The following is a 21909-nucleotide window of genomic DNA, read 5'->3' as shown; positions in this document are numbered from 1 at the left end:
TCCCTAGTGCCAGAATAATGCCGGCGCATGGTAGGTGCTCAAAAAAATTGTTGAAGAATGGGGAAAATGAGGCGCTAGGCATGGTAGCACCAGCCCCAGAACCCCTCCCTGCTACAGTTTCCCTGGGTGGTTCCAGGGACGTCCTGGAGTTGTGCTGGAGTCTCATGGTCACCCAGCAACCCCCAGGCCTCTGCCCCTGCACAGCGCTGTGTTTGGAGGCAAACCCAGCTGTGTCCTACCTGCCAGAAGGGAGAGGGGCCATGATGTCATCTGGCTCCCCCACCCCTCCTCCTCCCAGACCTGACGAATCATGCCTGGAATCCCAAGTACACATAGACCACAGCCTGGGTGTGCAGGAGGTACCTTTTGTGGGTTGTGGGCAGGGCAAGGGTCTGGGCAGGTCTTGGTGTCTTAAGTGTTCTCAGAACCAGAAGAAACTAGAGGAAGGGAGCAAATTGCAGAGGGTGGGCAGGGAGACTGGGAGCAGGAAACTCTTCTTATTTTTCTTCCAAGAGAGACTTTATTTTTTTCAAAGGTAAAAATATTTGCTTATAAAAACTGAGCACGAAGAAAAGGTAAAAAGGACATGCTCTTCTTCCTCCCAGGTAGAGGCCTCCACAGTACAAGCCCCTCTAGGGTCAGATGGCCTGGGCTCAAGTCCTGGCATGACCACTTTCCAGCTATGGATCTTGAGAGGGTCTTTACTTGTTGGTGCCTCGATTTCTTCTTGTAAAATGGGGATATTTGTGCTCCTCTCAGCCTCTCTGCCCACTCTCTGCTATTGCCTCCTCCTTTCCTCCAGCTCTGAGTACATTTCTTTTTAAGACACCACGATCTGCCCAGGCCCCTGCCCTGCCCACAACCCATAAAGGACACATCCTGCACACCCAGGCTGTGGTCCGTTTGAACTTGGGATTCCAGGCCTAATCAGTACCTGTCAACCAGTATTGTCGTGAGGATTAGATAAGTAGATCCATGGAAGGGGCTTAGAACTGTGCTTGGCACACAGTGAGGGCTATGGATGCGTTTGCTAGCATCTCATCATCACCTGTCATCGTCATCACCATCATCATCATCACCATTGGCCTCACCGTTATCATCATCGTCTTTGCAGACAGCTCTTTATGCACCAACCTGCCTTCCTCCCTCTTTCCAATATCTCCACCCACCCATCCACCCACCCACCCATCCACCCACCCACCCATCCATCCACCCATCCATCCATCCACCCATCCATCCACCCACCCATCCATCCATCCATCCACCCATCCATCCACCCACCCATCCATCCACCCACCCATCCATCCACCCACCCATCAATCCATCCACCCACCCATCCATCCATCCACCCATCCATCCATCCACCCATCCATCCATCCACCCACCCATCCACCCACCCACCCATCCATCCACCCACCCATCCATCCACCCACCCATCCATCCACCCATCCATCCACCCACCCATCCACCCACCCACCCATCCATCCACCCACCCATCCACCCACCCATCCATCCACCCACCCATCCATCCATCCACCCACCCATCCACGCACCCACCCATCCACTCACCCAACCATCCATCCACCCACCCATCCATCCATCCACCCATCCATCCACCCATCCATCCATCCACCCACCCATCCATCCACCCATCCATCCACCCACCCATCCACCCACCCACCCATCCATCCATCCACCCACCCATCCATCCATCCACCCATCCATCCATCCACCCATCCATCCACCCACCCACCCATCCACCCACCCACCCATCCATCCACCCACCCATCCATCCACCCATCCACCCACCCACCCATCCATCCACCCACCCATCCATCCACCCATCCATCCATCCACCCATCCATCCACCCACCCACCCATCCATCCACCCATCCATCCACCAACCCATCCATCCATCCACCCACCCATCCACGCACCCACCCATCCACTCACCCAACCATCCATCCACCCACCCATCCATCCATCCACCCATCCATCCACCCACCCATCCATCCATCCACCCATCCATCCATCCACCCACCCATCCATCCACCCACCCATCCATTCACCCACCCATCCATCCATCCACCCATCCATCCATCCACCCACCCACCCATCCATCCATCCACCCATCCATCCACCCACCCATCCATCCATCCACCCATCCATCCATCCTTCTCTAATGGGAATATCCCCACATGCTCTTCAGGAACCTGTTTTATACACTCCACATTACATTACAGATAAACAAAATGGCTCAGGTCCTGGTTAATGGGGAGGGGTGAGAGTGATGGAAACAAAATCATTGAGCATCCTTGAAGTGCTGTTTTGCTGGGTTCCGTATCCATGTGGCAAATCTAGACTCTGCCTCAGTGCTTTTGGGTGTAATGAACTTTGCAGATCAAGAACACTTGCAATCAGGTATGTTGGCAGTAAGAAGGATCATTCCAGGAAGATCTTCGAAATCAAAAGTAACCAAGTAAACGTCTATGCCATTTGTGTGTTTCCCATCTCCCTAATCAGTCTGGGCATTTCTGGAGGTGGGGACTCTGTCCCCTCATACAGACTCTTCCTGTAAAATGAGGAGACTAGTAATAGTTGCCAGGCTTTCTTCTAGTGAATACTAGGTGCCAGGCACTGTGCTAACCCTCCTACACATAGCTCATGTAATCTCCACATCAACCCAGTGGAACAGGTACTACGGCTACAACTGCCATCTTCTCCGTGGAGAAACGGAGCCATGGAGAGGTTGAAGAACTTGCCAAGATCATAGGTTCTAAGTGGCAGAGCCGGAACAGTCTGATTGCACCGTGCTTTTATGTGCGAACTGATCCCTTAATGTATGACATAAGATCTACAAGCCACTTAGCCAGCACAGAGCCCTCAGAAAATGCTGACATCGTTACCCTGTGGATTCAGGCACTGAGAGTCTGAGGATAGAGGGGAAGCTAGAGAAGGGGGACGGGGGCTGCTGGGGAGCTTGTCTTCTGTTGACAGCTGAGCCCTGCTCCACCAGGGGTCCCCGCTTCCCCATCCCCCAGAGACGCCTTGGGTGCCACCTCCCTCAGCCTCTTGGATTGACAGGCCCAAGTGAGGAGGGATGGGCATGGAGGTGGGGACCGGGCTCAGGCAGGCTAATCAGGTCATAGTGTGAAATAAAAGGGAGGAGGAAAGCACCGAAACTTCAGAACTCACGCTCCTTCCTGGAGACGAGGTGCCTAGGAGAGGAGCTAGGAAGGCAGGGCGCACGGAGACTTGGAGCCTGGGGGACAGGATGGCCCCACAGAGAGCTGTGCAGCTGTCCCTGAAGAAGCCTACCTACGCTGTGTGTGTGGTGGGAATCGAAACATACGTGGATGTTTACAGGTGAGAGCCGAAAGCACCCACCTGGCTGCTGGGCTGGAGGACCCGCGGCAAAGGGGTGGGCGCCTGGTGGACGAATGGGGCATATTGGAGGATGCTGACAAGAGGTTGTTTGGACAGCAGAGCAGAGGGACTAGGATACCAGGTCCATCTTGGGGCTCTGGCTCCTGGCACCAGGGTCAAGCCTTTGGCCTCAAGCCCCTGGATGAGTGTTCCAGCTCTGAGCCCTGGGGCCAGACTTTAGGGTCTGGGCTCTGCGTTCTGACATCCCAGTGGAACTTGTGTGGAGCATCAGAATGAGTTGTTGCTCAAGACGGGGGACAGGACTGGTCTCCCCTGATTTTGCCCTCAATTTCTTGCCAACCCATCTCTCTGAGGTGGGGAGGGGCAGTGTGTGTGGTGCAGCTCGTTCCTAGAAGGCCAGCCGGGGCGACTGGGATCAAGACGGAGTGGTTAGGGAATGATTCAATGTGTTAATGAAAGAAAAGAACTGGGATAAGCCTGGGGCTTATGTTTTGATGTGTTTTTTAATAAAGGAAAAGAACTTGGAACAAGCCTGGGGCTTGTGTTTGCCAGGAGGATGATGGCGGTTATGGCACTGATGGTACCTCTCAGGGCAGTGGAAGCATTAGCTTCCCCTGTTGGTCCCAATACTTCCTGGCCTGGCTTTACCCAGATGGAGGTCCAGGGACCTGGCCCAGTGTGAGTTTCCCCACCTGGCCATTGAGGAAGTTGGTCTTGGGGGTCTTTGGGGGTCTTTCCAACTCAACACACTCTCTATGAGCTCCATCTCTACTGGATCGGATGGGACCAGAGACCCTGCAGATGGGCAGGGGGCAGTCAAGGTGGGAGTCTCCCTCCTAGAGTAGGTGGGGGCTGAGGTCTGTTATAAGGTGGGATCTGAGCTGGGCCCAGCTTCACCTGGCCTCAGGGGAGCCTCTGCCCCAGAAGACCTCCCTGCCTCCCTCTCTGGGGCAGTGGCCTGGGGCTGGGGAGGGAGAGCCAGGAGCCCTGGGAGGCCAGACCTCGGCTCTAAGTCATGCTGGGGGCCCTGGCGTGGGGCTGGTTCTCTTGCATCTGGGTGGCTAACAGAGATCCCATTTTCCGCTGCCCTTTTATCATATGGTTGCCAGACTTGGCAAATGAAAATACAGGGCACCCAGTTAAGTTTACATTTCAGATTTTAAAAAATGCTTTTTTTTTTAGTATATTGCATGGAACATACTTTTTTTTTTTTTTTTAAGGCTGTTTAGCTGAAATTCACATTTAGCTAGGCATCCTGTACTTTATCTGGTAACTCCGCTTCAACATCAAAAGTAGGGAAGAGGTCTCTGGTGAGCCCCTATCTTCCCAATTCCAGACCCCTGTTCTCATCCCAGGGGATGGCTATTTCTGGAAGGTAATTTCAGAACCTCAGGCCCTACATGATAGGTTGTGCTGCTGACTGAGGACAGAAGCGTTTGACTGGGAGCCAGGAGACTTAGGTTCTGGTTCTGGCTCTGCCACTGACTTGCTGTCTGGCATGGGCCAAGCCACTGGCCCTCTCTGGGCCCTGGCAGGATGAACTGAGCCCCCGATTCAGTTTAGCGTGGCGGTAAAGCACCCACTCTGGACTTGGACAGACTCGGGGCCTCATCGTAGCTCCACTGGTGGCTGTGGGACCCCGGGCGAGCTGCTGCATTTCTCTGAGCCTGTTACCTCATCTGACAAATGGGGAAGCAACAGCACTGATGTTAATGGCTTAGGGGGAGGATGAGTGTGGGCACGCACGTGTAGGGCCCTGGCTCTGTGAGAGTGGGAAGTGCTTACCGCTCTGGCAGCTCTGTGGGTTCCCTTTCCTCCACTATTTGTTCTTCCCATCCTGTGTCAGAGGGTGGAAGGAGCAGAGGACAGATCAGCGGGTGTGTGGTGGGAACATGGGGCGATGCCATCTGTAAACTCCTTTGGGGTCACCAAGTGCTTTAGCATGCTCAAGTGGGGGCCATGGCCCAGCCGAGGGGAAGCTGCCTGGTTGTCTGTAGCTGCTGTGCTCTGGCCGACTCTGGGAGAGGGGGCTGCTCTGGGGTCCTGAGGGAGCACCGTGAGGGACCTGTACCCAAGAGCCCTTCAAGAAACGTCACCCCTGGATGGACCTAGAGTCTGTCATACAGAGTGAAGTAAGTCAGAAAGAGAAAAACAAATACCGTATGCTAACACATATATATGGAATCTAAGAAAAAAAAAAAAAAAGGTCATGAAGAACCTAGGGGTAAGACAGGAATAAAGACACAGACCTACTAGAGAATGGACTTGAGGATATGGGGGGGGGGGGAAGGGTGAGCTGGGACGAAGTGAGAGTGGCATGGACATATATACACTACCAAATGTAAAATAGATAGCTAGTGGGAAGCAGCCGCACAGGGAGATCAGCTCGGTGCTTTGTGACCACTTAGAGGGGTGGGATAGGGAGGGTGGGAGGGAGGGAAATGCAAGAAGGAGGGGATATGGGAACATATGTATATGTATAACTGATTCACTTTGTTATAAAGCAGAAACTAACACACCATTGTAAAGCAATTATACTCCAATAAAGATGTTAAAAAAAAAGAAACTTCACCCTGGACGTTGGTAGTGACTAGCGTCATAGCCACGGAGAATCTCTAAACTAGAAAACAGAAGTTTATTCTGCAGCAAGTTGGTTTAAAAGTAGACCTAAAGAAGAACTTCCAGCCACTGAGGTCTCTGATAGGTGGAGAAAGGTGATGTAGAATTGTCAAGACAGGTGGAGGAAGGGGGCCGTGTGTTGACAACCTGGGAATGTTTAAGAGGGGCCTGAAGCTCACTCCAGGGCCTTGGCTGTCTAGGATGAAGGGGCTGTACTTGATGATGAACTTGGGGCTCTCCCACCCCCAGTGCCAGGTGCCTGGCTCCAGCTGAGGCTGAGCAAGGGGCCTCTGTTTGGCCTTGCTTGTAGAAGGCAGAAGCCCCCCAGAAGAGGGTCACCTGTGCTGGTCACCTGAGCTGCCCAGACTCCCAACCTTCCAGAGCCAGTGGAGATGGGCGTGTGGGAGTCATGGGATGTGATTAATTCCCCCATGTGCTCTCTAGGCTGGTTATTTGGGGGTAATTGTGTGCCCCAGGGGGTCCCAGCCCAAGGAACCTTAGAAATCCCCTGACTCAGCATGCTCTGCAGATTCTACACCCTCACCCCAGCGGGCTAGCTCTCCACCGCGAACCCCTGGGTTTGGCCAGATGGCCCTGGCTGTCTCTGTCCTTTTCTTGGAGGTGGTCCCCAGAGGACTTATGCCAAAAAAGAGGGGGTGTGGCATGGGGAATCCATTAGCCGTCCAGCCTGGCGCTCCCTGGCTGCCCAGAGGCCAGAATCAGAGCCCCAGGCTGGAGATCACATGAACATTTACCCTTAGGGATGGAGGAGAAGGCTGGCTGGGTGGGGCCAGGGACGATCTCCTGGATTTTTTTCTAAGCCTCCCCCAGCCCTACACAAGCCTCAAAGCCAAATAGACTCTTAGATCCAAGATGACTGGAATTCCAGGAGCACAGGGAAGGGGGTCTCTGTAGGGCCTCTCAGATGAGCCAGAGAAAAGACCCAGACCACTTCTCTTTTCTGGGGTTCCCTGTATTTCAAAAACCCAAAATGCCAAAACAGAGTTGTAAAACTTGTGGTCTATATATTCTTTTTTTAAAAAAATTAATTTATTTAAAAATAAATAAATAAATTTATTTTATTTATTTATTTTTGGCTGTGTTGTGTCTTCGTTGCTGTGCGTGGGCTTTCTCTAGCTGAGGTGAGCAGGGGCTACTCTTCATTGCAGTGCGCGGGCTTCTCACTGCAGTGGCTTCCCTTGTTGTGGAGCACGGGCTCTAGGCTCATGGGCTTCAGTAGTTGTGGCACACAGGCTCAACAGTTGTGGCTCGCAGGCTCTAGAGCACAGGTTCAGTAGCTGTGGGGCATGGGCTTAGTTGCTCCGCGGCATGTGGGATCATCCCGGACCAGGGCTCGAACCTGTGTCCCCTGCATTGGCAGGCGGATTCTCAACCACTGCACCACCAGGGTAGTCCTGATCTATATATACTTGATGTTTACATTAAGTAAATTAATGCTTTTAACTTGCGAAGAAGTACAATGAAACATAATTGTGCTCCTCAGGGATAATTACAGGATTGAGGCCAACACTAATTCATGATGAGTGACAGGCTCTGAGAGCCGGGCTGGGACCTGGATTTAAAACCAGGTGAGGATCTCCTCTCCTACTCGTTCCGTCCTGTTGCTGTATCGCATTCCTTCATTGGAAGTGATGTTAATGTTTAGATTCGAGGGTTCTTGGAGATTATGAGGCCGGGGTCCCCTGTAAGGTCCACAGAGCCAGGAGAGCCAGGGAGTTACAGGATCTGGATGTGAAACGGGGCAGTGTGAGCTCTTGAAACGTAAAATACTGGCATCAGAGAGGGTACCAGAGGTCAGACGCCCCCTAAGTCTACAGTTGTGCCTGCCTCCCTGGTCCTCGTTGCTAACTCACTCCCATTTTGAGACCTGGGAATCCATTCAGACACTCTTCCCTCCCCTCTTCTGGCCCTATAGCCCCTTCCCTGTCCCCGCTTCTCCTTCCCATCATTTTGGTCTTGGAACCTCTCCTCATCCTTGACTGTCTCCTCTTCCCCCTACTGCTCCCATCACTTCCAACTCCACTTCTCTCTCCTCCCCCCAATCCCCGCCTTCCTCTCTTGGTGGTGGGCTTGGGGCCAGGCAGCGGACCCCAAGAGAAGACTTGAGATGCAGGGAATGGAGGGGTGATCGTTCACCCATGATGTAGATGCCTCCTTGACCCCCAAAATGCTTTCCCTGTGATGTGTTGTCCTCTCCTTTGCTATGTCCAGAGAAGCTTCCATTCCCTTTGCTGTGGCTTCTAAGCAGCCGTTCAGCTCTGCCAAGTGGTCCTGATGCTCAAAGACGTGTGGGAGGTGGGGCTGAGGCTGGAAGGAACTGGCAACTCCACACCCAGCCAAAGACATCAGCCACCTGGGGAGCCCAGGAGGGGGACCTCAGCTGTGGGCTGGGAGCAGTGGGGGCGATTCCGAATGCTGCCACCCAGGGGCGGGTGCCGAGGGAGCTGGGACCTGCCGGAACTTTTCAGGAGCCTGGCCTCGCAGCAGGTACAGACGTGAGTTGGGTCTCCAAATGCACCCTGGGCCCCAGAACAGAGAACCCAGTCACTCTGCATTTGAGACCAAGGCCACCCGAAGTCCTGCCAAGCACTTCTCCTGCACACCTTCCCTGCCACGTTTACGACCCTGCCTATACCCCCACATTTACGACCCTGCCTGTACCCCCACGTTTACGACCCTGCCTATACCCCCACCTGGGTCTCCATCGCTGTGCTGGGAGAGTGGGCGAAGGGAAGGCCAGAAATCCCTCAGGAGGATCCTGCAGAGGGTGTGGTCTGAGCCAGGCTGCCAGATGTAGTTAAAGGGTGGGCTGGGGCTTCCGGACCTGGACAAGAAGGAAGGCTGGGCTCTGTGCAGCCTGGGCCCCAGAGGAGGAAGCTCCATTGGGATGGGACCTCTGAGAGTCAGTTCGATGACTGCAGAGAACAAGATGGCTGGTAGCCAGTCGTAACCACCAGTTAGGGTCAGGCTGGTCCTTGCAGGCTGTGTGACTTTGGGCCAGTTACTTAGCCTCTCTGAGCCTGTTTCCTCCCATGCTAGATGAGGATAATATCACCAGTTAATTGTACCTGTGAATTTGGCCCCCATTTTACAGATGAGAATTGCATAATCCATGGAGCACAGCCATACAATTTCCCATCTTGCAGATGGGGAAACTGAGGCTGAGAGGGGAGAAGTGACTCATGATTCTGACTTTCCATTCAGGGCTCTTCTCTTAAGGATGTTCTGGCCCCCAGCTCCTGTTTGCCTCTGCTGGGAAGGCCCGGGGTGGAAAGCTGCCACCCCCCATCTCTAGCCCCCATCCTTGGGCAGGCAGGGGTCCACTGAAAGAAGGCCTGGCCAGCCCTGCCCTTCTTGCAGGCTCTCTGGGTGTGGCCTTAGCTGAGCAATGACAGGGCATAAGGCACCCATGATTCTTATCTCTGGGAAGGAAGGAAAGAGGGAGAGGACATAGCTACACCCTGTGCCATTCTACACTTAGGGGAAAATCCCTGCCTGTGATGTGGGGTCTGCCTGTGATGTGATGTCAGCCATTGCCCTCCCCAACCTCTGTCGGCCACAGCCAGCACCCAGGGAGGACCAAGGAGGAAGCCACACGGGGGCCTGAACTTTCTGTGACCTTTGCCCCGCTGTGGTCACTTGACAAATGTTACTGGTCACCTGCTCCTTATTCAGCTCTGTGCTGGGCTGAGGCACCTGGAGATGATATGACCCACCCCCGCCCCCGAGGGGCTCCCATCTTAGTCTGGGAGCTAAAAAACCTTCAGAATGTGGACGCTAACAATTGCATCGCTAACCGGGTTTGGGGTCAGTTCTGAGAGTGAAGGGAGATGGAAGAATCCTATTCCCCAGGGTCTGCCTGCTCCCCATGCCCCTTGTGACAGTAATGACAATGGTGACAGCACCATCTTCAGCTCACAGTGCTTGCTGTACTATCTCAATTAAATCTCACAACAAGCCTATGAAGTAGCGACTACTACGATCCCCATTTTGCAGACAAGGAAACTGAGACACAGAGATGTCAAGAGACTTGCCCAAAGTCACACAGCCAACAAATGGCAGAGCTGGGATTTGAACCCAGGTTTGCCTGATCGCAAATTCTATGAGCTCAACCCCAAGAGAGCCCATTATTGGGGAATTTTCTACGTTGTTCGGTTGGTGCAAGGGGTGGGTGAAGGCAAGGCAGAGGATGAGCTTTGGAGTCAGACCCTGAGTGGGGTCACATCTCAGCTCTCCATTGTCGCCCCGCATGTGACCTCCCTCTGGATTTCACATCATCTGTAAAATGGGGAGAAGAATAATAACTGCTCTGCTCAGCAAACAGGGGCCGTGGGGATGGAATCAGAATGGAGTAAAAGTACTTTGGGGCCCATGATGTCCCTGCCCTGGGTGGATGCCATGAGGGCAGGGCCAGGGGTGACTCATCTCTTCTTTCCTGGTGCCCAGCGTGGCACAGTAGGTGCTCAGGAAATGCATGTTGAGCAGAGCGGCCGACAGCACTAACAGGACTCCGTGTGCTCCCCGGAGCTGATGTTCTTTAGGGCTGGAGCCTGTGGGGGTCTGGCCAGCTCCGTGGGACTGTTGGCCACAGTGGTTCTCGGCTCCTGGCAGAAGCGACCACAGACCTGGTCGTACCCGAGAGGACTTGCCAGGTCCTGCTGGCTGGTCCCAGGGCATTTCTTGTGGCTTCGGTCCAGGGAACGTCAAGTCCGGGACACCTGGAGAGTGGCCCCTCTGGGGCTCTGGGCAGACAGGTGGCTGATCAAGTGTGAAGGGGGAGTCACAGGCTTGGCTGGCCTGGTCTGCTCAAGGGCTGCCCGCCAGCTTGCTCCTCAGCCTTTCCATCCAGTTCTGCATTATTCTCCCTTCTGCCCTCGCCTCTCCCCCGGCACAATGCCCTGGACAAGCCTCCAGGGCAACCTGGTCCTCTGCCGCCACCCCCATACCCACTCCCCTAGCTGGAGGCGGGGTCAGCCCCATCCTGCCCTCCCTGCCCAGACCCTAGGCTGGGCAGAGGGGTCCCCTGACCCATGAGATCATCCCTAGGGGCTGGTGGTATCCAAGCAGCAGGTAGGATGGACGGCAGGGGAGGGACTCCATGATTGCTGTGTTTCTCTTCTCCCTAGAGACCAGGTGGTCAACTTCCGAGTAGCTGAGGTAAGGTGTGGCCTGTGGAGCCCCAGTGGGAGGAAGCTTCTGGATACAGGTTGCAGCCAAGTAAAAGGAAAAGCTTTCTAATTACCTGAGCTGTCAAAGCACAGAGGGCTGTAAGGTAGTGAGCTGCCTGTTCAAGCACAGGGTTCTGCGACAGGCAAGGAGCTGGCCAGGATGGCCTCTGAGACCCCTCTCTGACCCGAGGCCTGTGAAGATACTCCACAGTCTCATTGTCTTAGGGCAGAAAGGGGCCAGAGGTCATGGCTGCCATCTTCCTGGTCTGCACTGACTTCACCCTGCAAAGTTCAGGTGCGTGGAGGGGGAAGAGGGCTCTCCTGCCTCAGTGCCCCACATCCTGCCGGCTCCCAAGGGATCACATTGAAGTGCTTGTGTTGCAAAGTTTCAACATTTTCCTTTTTCCTTCCTACGTCTTCCGTGACTATTTCCTTCCTCCGGTCCCCGCCGGGGACACGCTCAGGGCACACACACTCATTTTCAAGTCAGCGGGACAGCATAATATAGAAGACAAACCTGCCGCTCCTTCCATCCTTTACCAGGAAGGTTACTTAACCTCTCTGAGAAGATTTTTTCATCTGCTAAATGAGGACAGCAAGGGTTCCTGCGAGGGTTGTTGTGAAGGGTAGACGAGGCACCAAAAGCTGAGCATGGGGCTTCCCTGGTGGCGCAGTGGTTGAGAGTCTGCCTGCCGATGCAGGGGACGCGGGTTCGTGCCCCGGTCTGGGAAGATCCCACATGCTGCGGAGCGGCTGGGCCCGTGAGCCATGGCCGCTGAGCCTGCGCGTCCGGAGCCTGTGCTCCGCAGCGGGAGAGGACGCGACAGTGAGAGACCCGTGTACCACACACACACACAAAAAGACAGGGTGAGGGAGAGCATTTCGGGGTGTGTGATCAGCTCGTGCACATTCTTCTGATTGGTTGGTGGTGAGGTAATTGGGAGTCAACATCATCAACCTTCCAACCAGTCTGGGGTCTATGTGCTTGTGGGCAGCATACAGTTAACTTCTTCCACCTGGTGGGGGCTTCAGTATCTGCAAAAGAGCTCAAAGGACGTGGCTCACAATATTATCCATAGCCCTTGAGGAGGAACTAGAGATCCTTGACTTTGTTTAATGGCTAAACTATTATTATTTTGTCTTGCTTGGCTGTTTTCCATTGTTTCTGCATTTTCTCATTTTTCTGATTAAATTATTCTTTGGAACTTGGGGGAAGGCCTAGGAGGCTAAACTTACAAACAAGAGGCAGGCAGAAGACATGGTGGAGGGGGGTCTGTCCCGGGAAGGTCCATAGGTTCTTTTTTTTTTTTTTTTTTAGCGGGCTTCTCACTATTGTGGCCTCTCCCGTTGCGGAGCACAGGCTCCAGACGCTCAGGCTCAGCGGCCATGGCTCACGGGCCCAGCCGCTCCGCAGCATGTGGGATCTTCCCAGACCGGGGCACGAACCCGTGTCCCCTGCATCAGCAGGCGGACTCTCAACCACTGCGCCACCAGGGAAGCCCGGTCCATAGATTCTTGCTCGGGTACAGTTCCACGTTCCTGGGTTGCCTTGCCCTCAACCATAAAACAGGGGTTTCTTGTACCCCTTGCCCACACCAGACACCACGCTGGGTGCTGAGAAGACAGTAGTTTTAGTGAAAGTAAAATGGGAAAATTCCCCACGTTCTAGAGGGAGAAACAGGAGAGACAGGCAATAGAAAAACATGTCAAATAAACACGACATGTCAGGTGACAAGCGCCATGGGTTGAAATGAAGCTGGGTCATGGGGTTAGGGAGTGTGGGGTTCATGGTGTCACCCATGTCACACGGACTTAAATAGGGCAGTCAGGGAAGACCTCTGAGAAGGAAATGAGGCACGGAGGGCCCAGCGGAGGCTCGGGAGCTGAACATTGTGAACGAAGAGAACCCAAGTGCAAAGGGTCGAAGGCAGGAGGGAGCTTGGCAACTGGAGGGAGAACAGGAGCTGGGTTTGCAGGAGTGAGGAGGGCGTAGCCAACTCCGCGCAGACAGCAGAGCCCCCGGGGAAAGGCTGTGAACAGAAGGGATGCTGAATGACTTCTGTGTTAAGAGGATCCCTCTGCTGCTGTGCTGAGACCAGATCGTGGGCAGCAGGAGAAGAAGCAGGGGGACCAGCCTATTGTGAAAATCCACATGGAAAAAACTGGTGCCTGGACCAGGGCGTTAGGCGTGGAAGAGACGTGAATGTCAGCAGGTGATGCTGTAAAGGGGGAGCTGACAGGGTTCACTGGTGACTGGATGTGAGCTCGAGGGAAGGAGAGAAGGCCAGGATGAATCTGATGATGGGGCAACTGTGGCCTGACCCGGGCAGGTTTGGACGGGGCAGAAGTGGGGAGCTAAGAGTTTCGTTTTGGACACATTAAATGTAAAAAACCCGTTAGACACCCTAGAGAGATGTTCAAAAGACAGCTTTGAGTCTGGAGATGGAAAGTGGGGATTCTAAGTCTGGGAGGCTTAGGTTCCTATGGTAACTGACTAAACAATGGCAAAGGGCAGGTAAGGTGGGAAGATGCCTGCAAGTGCCTCTTGAGGACGGTGAGGCCAGGAGTGGGATGAGGACCTGTGGGTCCTGCCAGCAGCCTGCAGGGCTCAGGGGCCCCTCTCCACCCCAGCCTCATCTTTAAAACGAGAATAATAATTGCCTTATGGGGCCATGATGTGCGTCAGAGAGCCAGGTCCTGAGTGGGCCTTGGGCCTGTTGTAACTATGACCATCACCACCATTGTCAATGGGGGCCGTTGTTTGTGGGGACTGAGTGACCATGGCAGGGATCTGGAAGGGGTGTCTGGTTTCTCCAGGGGCTTTAATACTTGGGTGGTTTCTCAGGGATACAGGAAACGATGGAGGCAGGAGGATGTATCAAAGGACCCTTCTGGGCCTGGCATCTTTGCAGTCGGGTGGACGTTTGCAAATTGACTTGACCTTGGGTGGTGGCCTTGAGGCTGACGGCTCTGTCCTGGGGGACGGCAGTGGGTAGCTCTGACATGTAGTTCCCTCGTCCGACTTCCCCTCCAGGGTGTGTGTTCCACATGGCCAAACGCCTCATGGAACCCTGGGGCCCATCACAGGGCTGGGGCAGGGAGGCACACAGCTCAGGTTTATTCAGGGGTTGAAGAAGGACAAGCGCCCCCAGAGGCCCTGCTGACTTTGCTCCTGGTGCCCTGTGGCCCGAGTTTGCAGAGCATCCCCTCTGAGTCTACGGCCCAGGAAGGCTGGCCCCTACCTGCTGTGGCTGGAAGCAGCTGGTGACTTGAGAAGTAGCGTGGAGGCCCAGCAGATGGGTGCCCCCGGCTGGGGCCTGGCAGACTGAGGGCTTCCTGATCCCCCTTTCTGGAGCCCAGAGCTCTGGAGTATTGGGTGGATGTGGTATATCAGGTAGATGGGGAGAAATTTGCAGGGTATGGCCTCAGTCAAGTTCTGTACCACTGGGTGCAGATGGGCCTGAATCCCCCTGCAGACTAGGGGCAACTGAATCCATTCATTCATTTAACAAGTGTTTATGAGACTGACCACACACCAGACACTGTTATAGGTGCTGGGAGATAGCAATGAGCAAAGCAGACAAAACTCCCTGACCTTCTAGCAGGAGAGACGGACAATACCTAACAGTATGATTAAGAATCAGAGCAGACAGTGCCTTGTGACCACCTAGAGGGGTGGGAGGGAACGCAAGAGGGAGGGGTTGGGGGATATATGTATACATATAGCTGATTCACTTTGTTATACAGCAGAAACTAACACAACATTGTAAAGCAATTAACTCCAGTAAAGATGTTAAAAACAAACAAGCAAACAAACAAAAAAGAATCAGAGCAGAGTGGCAGGGATAAGGAGAGTGTGGGAGAAGGTGGGACAAGGTGTAGCATTAAATAGAGCGATGGGCGGGGCGTGCTCACTGAGAAGGTGACATTTAAGCAGAGCCCTGAAGAAGGTAAAGGAGTGAGCCTTGTGGATATCTGGGGGAAGAGCATTTTATGCAGAGGAAACGGCCAGTGCAAAGGCCCTGAGGCAGGACAGCCTGGCAGCTTCATGGAACATCAGGAAGGTCAGTGTGGCTTGAGCAGAGTGAGTGAGGACTGAGCCTAGTGGGGTGGAGGAAGTTCCCGGGGGGTGGCAGAGGGCAAATCGGGAGGGGCTTTTTATGCCATTGTGAGGACTTCGCTGTGTGTGATGAGAACCGTTGCTTTTGAGCATAAGAACAACGTGATCTGTTCTGAGTGGGGAACAGGCTGGAGCGGGCACAGGCGGGCTTACGAAGCTGCCCAGCACTCTAGGTGGGTGCAGGGGTGGCAGTGGAGGAGGTGAGAGGTGGTCTCAAACGGATTTCTTGTTGGGTTAGAGAATTTGGAAGCATAAAAGCAGGAAGCTTTGGGGGAGGTGGGGGACTGAGGATGTCCAGAGGTTTTCAGTCTCTGCTCTCTGGAGCCTCAGGGGCCACGGTGGGGGTGCAAGGGTTAAACACCGTGGCTCAGCACCACCCCCGGCTCCCTTTTGTCCTTCTTCTGTCTGGGGTTCCACGCGAGGTCCACTGAAAGGGCTCTGCCACTAAAACAGAGCTCAACAGCCACTGCTCTGCTCCAAGCCCTTCATGTTGCAGAGGGGGAGACTGAGGCCCGGGGACGACGTGCCCAGGGTGGGTCATGTGGAAATCAGTGGAGAGCTGGGATGGAGCCCTGGGGCCCAACCAGGTTGGTCTCCCGGCCAGTGGGCCCCTCACCCCCCGCCGCTCCCCACTCCAGCTGTTAGGGGGTGCCGTTGCATAGCCGGGTAGCCCCAGCCCACTACCCCACTGGTCTCTCTCCTGAGCCCCCGGATGCTCTCCTCTCTCCTTTCTATCAGCGATGTGCCCAAGGGCGCTGAGACCTTCAGTGTCTCTGGGAGCTCCGGGGTGGAGGTCTTCACGGTCTACAACACAGCACGGGTGACAGAGCCCACAGGTAAGGCCTACTGGCCCCTGAATGCCGGCGTGGACGTGATCATATCTGTGGACACAGCCAGTAAGGCTTTAAACGATCTCGAGGTAAGAGGCTACTTCCCCACAGAAGGTAAGAGCCCCCCACAAAGCATACCCCGTTCACACATCACCCCCACTCAACCAAACCCCACAAAGCTTTGCCACCCACATCCACGCGGCACATCCTGATACAACCCAACAGACACCCAAAGATGCAAACCCACCCCAATGCCCCAACGTCACACGCACACATACACGAGTACTCCCGTAACAGCACAGCCTTCCTGCTCACCCCCTCAAATTCACAAACACCCGCTTTAACACAGCTCCGCACAGACCCCAAGCAAGCCCCCCACTCCTGTGCAGACAGGAGTTCTCGGCAGCACCCACACACACACGCATGCACGTGGACACAGGTACGTACCAGGGTGTGTGTCTCCCACCTAAGGAAGCAGGAAGCCTTCTCTTTCACAGAGGATACCCTTCTTACTCACCCTCAGGCACCCACCACATACACAGTGACCCCTGATTCATTGATTCAGCCTTTTCTCCAATGACACCAAAAAGGTGGGGACTGTGCAGCTGTTGAGAGTAGGGGCCCTGGAGCTCAAATCCTACCTCTGAGCCCCATCTACTGGGGTCATCCTGGGGGCTCACTGAGATGGCCTGGGTGGCGCCCTGGCCATGGGTTGAGGGCATGGGGAAAGCTCTGTGAGCTTGGGCTGCTACTATGGGGTGGGGGTGGGGGGTGGTCATTGTTCCCATTTTACAGATGAAGAAACAGAGGCTTAGAGAAGTTGAATAACTTGCCTGTCCCTAGTGACAGCTGTCCCTTCCCTCATTCTTTCTCTCTGACATCCCCATGGGTTCCTGAGGGTCCAGCTGCTCCCTCTGGGATCCTCCTGCACCCCATCTGGCCCTCCTTGCCCCTCAGCCCAGCCCTGGGAGCTGAGGAGGCATCCACAGCCTCTCCAGCTGGAGAACGGGGCTCTGGATCCAGGCCGGGAGCCCGTGGGCCTTGGGCCTTCAGCAGCAGGGAGTAGCTGGGACCCCCATGCCTCCCCTACCTCTAAGCAGGGCCGCCGGAGTGTCCCCTAACTCCCCCTGTCACAGCCATTTCTGAAGGGGTGGCCGTGCTGGCTTAGGGCTGACCATGTCCCCACAGGTGCAAGTGTCCTACTTCGGGCTGCAGAAGGCTGCCCTGGGCCACAGTGTACTCTACCTCACTGGCGCCGGTAAGTCCCACCTCCCTGGCTCTCGGTACATCCACCCCTCCATGCTGACTGCTTGAGGGTCTTAGGGGAGCCCCCAAGTGCAAGGCCCATGGACATCTTCCTGCCCCATCGAGGAGCTTGGCTTCTTCAGAGGTGGTTCATCCACTCTAGAGCCTCAGGGGTGGAGTCCCGGCCATACTTAGGGCCATAAGAATCTGGAAACTGCACTGCCCATGGGTCACCAGCTAGACCAACAATAGGCCTCCTTCATCCAGAGTCTGCCTATCACACTCACTGGAACTTCAAGACATCACTAAACCATGGAGAGCCACACGCTACCTTGGGCCAGACTCCGGCAGCTGGCCCTGAGAACTGCAGAACCAGCACCTAGAACCTCAGGCCTGATCCCGACCTCCAGAGTCAGGGCCCCCAAGAGCTAGCAATTCAGCCCACATAGAAGAGTCAAAAATTCAAGAGCCAGAGCCTTGGGTCCCTCCAACACCCAGAACCACACGGGGCTGCCACAAGGGCCTCTCAGGTGTTGGGTGTGGTCCCCAGAACAGGGCTTCCTGGTTCCCAAGGGCTTGTGGAGGGGCTGAAGCTTGCCCCCACCTGGATGTTATGGTGCGAGGGTGGGCCTGGGGAGCCCTGTTGTCCCTCTGCATCTCTTTGCAGACATCTCCCTCGACGTCGACATGGGCCGCACGGGCAAGGTGAAGAGGAGCCACGGTGACAAGGTGGGACTCTCCTGGTTACCCCAAGATGGCAGAGTTGACAGGCAAACCTGGGGGTGGTCCTGGGGTGGAGTGGGCTCTTCCTCCAGAAGGGTGATGGATTCCTAGGGTCTGTGGTATCCAACAGTATAGGGAAGCCATCTGAGGACTCCCAAATCAGCATGAACGGGCCTTAACTTACACTGTGTGATCAACATGCTGTGTGACTCCTGGAAAACAGCTTACCCTCTCTGGGTCTCTCTTGTGCCACCTTAGAACTGGGATTAGTTCTTTTTCTTGAGGCCTTTTCTATTTCCTGGGCTGTATTTGGGCCCCCAAGCATGGTAGGTGACTTGTCAAGTGACTGACAGATCCTGAAGAGTGAGGACGAAGATGGGGTGGGCTCAAGGCATTATCCCACCGGATGTATCTGAAAGCCATCCTGGGAGGGTAGAAGATATGATTTGCAGGGAAAGACCCCACAGAGGAAGCCTGAATCATATAGAAGACTTTGTGGACAAGATGGGGTAGGGCTGCCACGGATGGCTGTGCAGAGTGTTCACTGCACAAGGTTGCTTGGGCAAGGTGGCAGGTGGGGCCTATGATATAAATCATGTCTTGGGCCCCAGTACAGAGAAGCATCTACCCAGAGGGGTGAACAAGAGTGCCATATAAGTTAGCAGTGGTCCTGTGAGGTCCCCCAGACCCAAGTTTGAATCCCATCTATGTGACTTGGGGTTCACACCCCAGAGCCTCTTTTCCCTCTTCTGTGAAATGGGGAAGATAAGCCCTGCCTTGCAGAGTCTGGTGGGGATGAAGTAGAAGCACGTCAGGAAGGGGACTTCCCCGGTGGTCCAGTGGGTAAGACTCTGCACTCCCGATGCAGGGGGCCTGGGGTTCCAACCCTGGTCGGGGGACTAGATCCCACATGCATGCCACAACTAAGAGTCCGCATGCCGCAAATAAGAAGCATGTATGCTGCAACTAAAGATCCCACATGCCGCAACAAAGATCCTGTGTGCCGCAACTAAGACCCAGCACAGCCAAAATAAATAAGCAAATAAATTAAAAGAAAAAAAGAGAAGCACATCAGGAAGAGCTTTGATCACAGAGGCAGGGTTCCAGCCATCTTCCCCACCTCTCTGCTCAGACTATCTTGCAGGGCCTGCAGGATCTCAAGTGAAAGTCAGAGAAAACTGTGGGACAGGCCCCAGGAGAGGACTGGCATGGGGAGAGTCTCCCAGGAATTCTCCAGCCCCATCAAGGTCAGGGCGAGGCAGTCTTAGTCTGCTGGCAGGACCAAAGCTCAGCAGACTGGCAAAGGCCATTTCTGGGTTTGGCGCCATCTCCCTTCCTCTTCCAGTCTGATGGCTGGGAGGAGCTGTTGTTCAAGTTGTTCACTGCACAAGCGTGGAGTGGCTCTGGGTGTAGGGACCTGGAACTCCATTCCCCAAATCTATGATCCCTCTATAAATCTTTAAGCAAACCCAGAATACAAAAGTCTCCAAGTTAACAAAGCAGACAGCTCTAGCCATGTCCAGAACCCCTTCTCAGAGACCCCTGGGTCCCACTGATCCTAAGGCCTCTTGCTTTGCCACAGAAAACCTGGCGCTGGGGCCCTGAGGGCTATGGGGCTGTCCTGCTGGTGAACTGTGACCGGGATAGTTTCAGGTCCGGGGAGATCGACCTCACCAGCACCCAGCTGACATCACTGGATGGTGAGCAACAGAAGGGGTGTATGGCGTTGTCCAGGGTGATGGTGTGGGATGGAGCAAGATCGTCTCATGGGCACCCCTCTCTCCAGACCTGCAGGACATGGCCCCAATGGTGCTGAGCTGCGATGGCCCTGATGAGCTCTTTGACAGCCACAAGCTGGTCTTGAACATGCCGTTTTCTGATTCCAGGAGAATGGCGGTCTTCTGCGCTAGGGGTGAGTGGCCTGGAGGGATCTCTTCCCTTCCTGCTCCATCTTCTGCTTCCCAAACCATTCTTCCCTTATCCACCTCTCTCCCTCCTTCCATCATCATTTTGTGACTCTCACTACCACTTACAAACAGCCACTCCATCAGGACACGACATATCGCCCAAGAAAGAGGTTCCCAAACTAGACCCATTTTACAGAGGGGAAAACTGAGGCTCAGACATGTGAATTCACTGCCCTAAGGTCACACAACCAGTTGGGGATGGAGCAAGCATTCAAAGCCAGTCTCTTGGGCACCAAAGCCCCTCTTTCCACTACCCTTGCCCTTTCTCCTGAGCCCATCCTTCCTCTGGTCGGTTAGCATGGAATGAGTTCTTGATGTAAAACAGCAGTGTCCAGGCTGGGTGGGGTGGAGGCAGGGACTAGCACAGCTGAGGCCCAGGCTTGCCTTCAGAATCCAGTTGTTCTGACAGTTTATTAATCAAAGTCTGTGGATTAAAAAAACAAACAAACAAACAAAAAACCTGGCAGAAACACTAATCCTTAACCCTGAGGTGCCCTTACTCATTTTCATAAATCACAAGAGACCTCTCCTGCCCCTTCCTTCTTCCTCTTCATCCTCCTCTGTTCAAACTGACTCAGAACTTGTCCCAGCTAAATGAGCCTGGCAGGGACCAGAATGTTCCAATGGTAGAAGGTTACCCAGGAGTCCAGCTTGGAAACACTTACTGTGATACCAGAACATAAGCAAAGTCTCCGTAAGTGAGCTGACAACGTTTCATGCTGTAAGAGCGTGCCAGGGTGGCGCTTCCCAGACAACCCTCAGGGGAAGGGAAAAGGCTATGGGCCAGAACTACTATGTGCCAGGCGATTTTTTTTTAAAATTTGAGATGAAATTCACATAACATAAAATTAACCATTTTATTTTGTTTACTTTATTTTTTATAAATTTATTTATTTTTGGCTGCATTGGGTCTTTGTTGAGGGGCGTGGGCTTTCTCTAGTTGCGGCGAGCGGGGGCTACTCTTTGTTGTGGTGAGCGGGCTTCTCACTGCAGTGGTTTCTCTTGTTGCAGAGCACGGGCTCTAGGCGCGTGGGCTTCAGTATTTGTGGCACGTGGGCTCAGTAGTTGTGGCGCACAGGCTCTAGAGCACGGGCTCAGTAGCTGTGGTGCACAGGCTTAGTTGCTCCACGGCATGTGGGATCTTCCCAGACCAGGGCCCAAACCTGTGTCCCCTGCATTGGCAGGCGGATTCTTAACCTCTGCACCACCAGGGGAGTCCCCAAATTAACCATTTTTAAAGTGAACAATTCAGGGACATTGAGTACATTCTCAATGTTGGGTAACTACCACAGAATTTCTAGCTCTAAGACATTTTCATCACCCCCAAATAAAGGCCTGTACTTATTAGCAGTCACTCCCCATCCCCCAACCCCCAGCCCTAGGCGACAGCTAATCTGTTTTCTGTCCCTGTGGATGTACCGATTCTGCGCATCTCGTACAAATGGAATGATACGATATGAGGCCTTTTGTGTCGGGCTTCTTTCACTTAGTATAATGTCAAGGTTCATCTGTGCTGTCGCATGTATCAATACTTCATTCCTTTTTATGGATGAATAACATGCCAGCATAGGGACATACTACATTTTGTTTATCCATTCATCCGTTGATTTAGGACATTTAGGTTGTTTTCATCTTTTGTGCCAGCTGCTTTTACCTCCTTATCTAGTTTAAAGCTTACGCTGACCTCATGAGAAATGTAATATTAGCCCATTTTACAGATGAGGAACTGAGGCTCAGAGAGGTTGAGTCATTGAGCTGAGGTCACACAGCTTGCACATGGCAGAGCTGGAGGAGTCCAAGTAGATCTAACACAAAGGTGGTTCTGCCTC

The 21909-nt window shown here is 54.0% G+C and overlaps 1 protein-coding gene across 1 annotated transcript in view; it reads left to right on the top strand.

Annotated features, from left to right (window-relative positions):
* The first annotated feature begins 3175 nt into the window (after positions 1–3175).
* Positions 3176–21909, top strand: part of PADI1 (peptidyl arginine deiminase 1) — a 33805-nt gene continuing 15071 nt past the window's right edge. Inside the window, exons 1-6 of the mRNA XM_004272455.3 lie at positions 3176–3366; positions 16054–16234; positions 17334–17403; positions 18058–18119; positions 19696–19813; positions 19900–20025. Coding sequence (XP_004272503.1) covers positions 3275–3366; positions 16054–16234; positions 17334–17403; positions 18058–18119; positions 19696–19813; positions 19900–20025 — 649 coding nt within the window. The 5' untranslated portion in view covers positions 3176–3274. The remainder of the gene's footprint in view (positions 3367–16053; positions 16235–17333; positions 17404–18057; positions 18120–19695; positions 19814–19899; positions 20026–21909) is intronic.

This window comes from Orcinus orca, chromosome 1 (genome assembly GCF_937001465.1).
Source record: "Orcinus orca chromosome 1, mOrcOrc1.1, whole genome shotgun sequence".
Lineage (NCBI taxonomy): Eukaryota > Metazoa > Chordata > Mammalia > Artiodactyla > Delphinidae > Orcinus > Orcinus orca.
The sequence above is the reverse complement of the archived record's forward strand: the minus strand, read 5'-3'. Positions and strand labels throughout refer to the sequence as shown.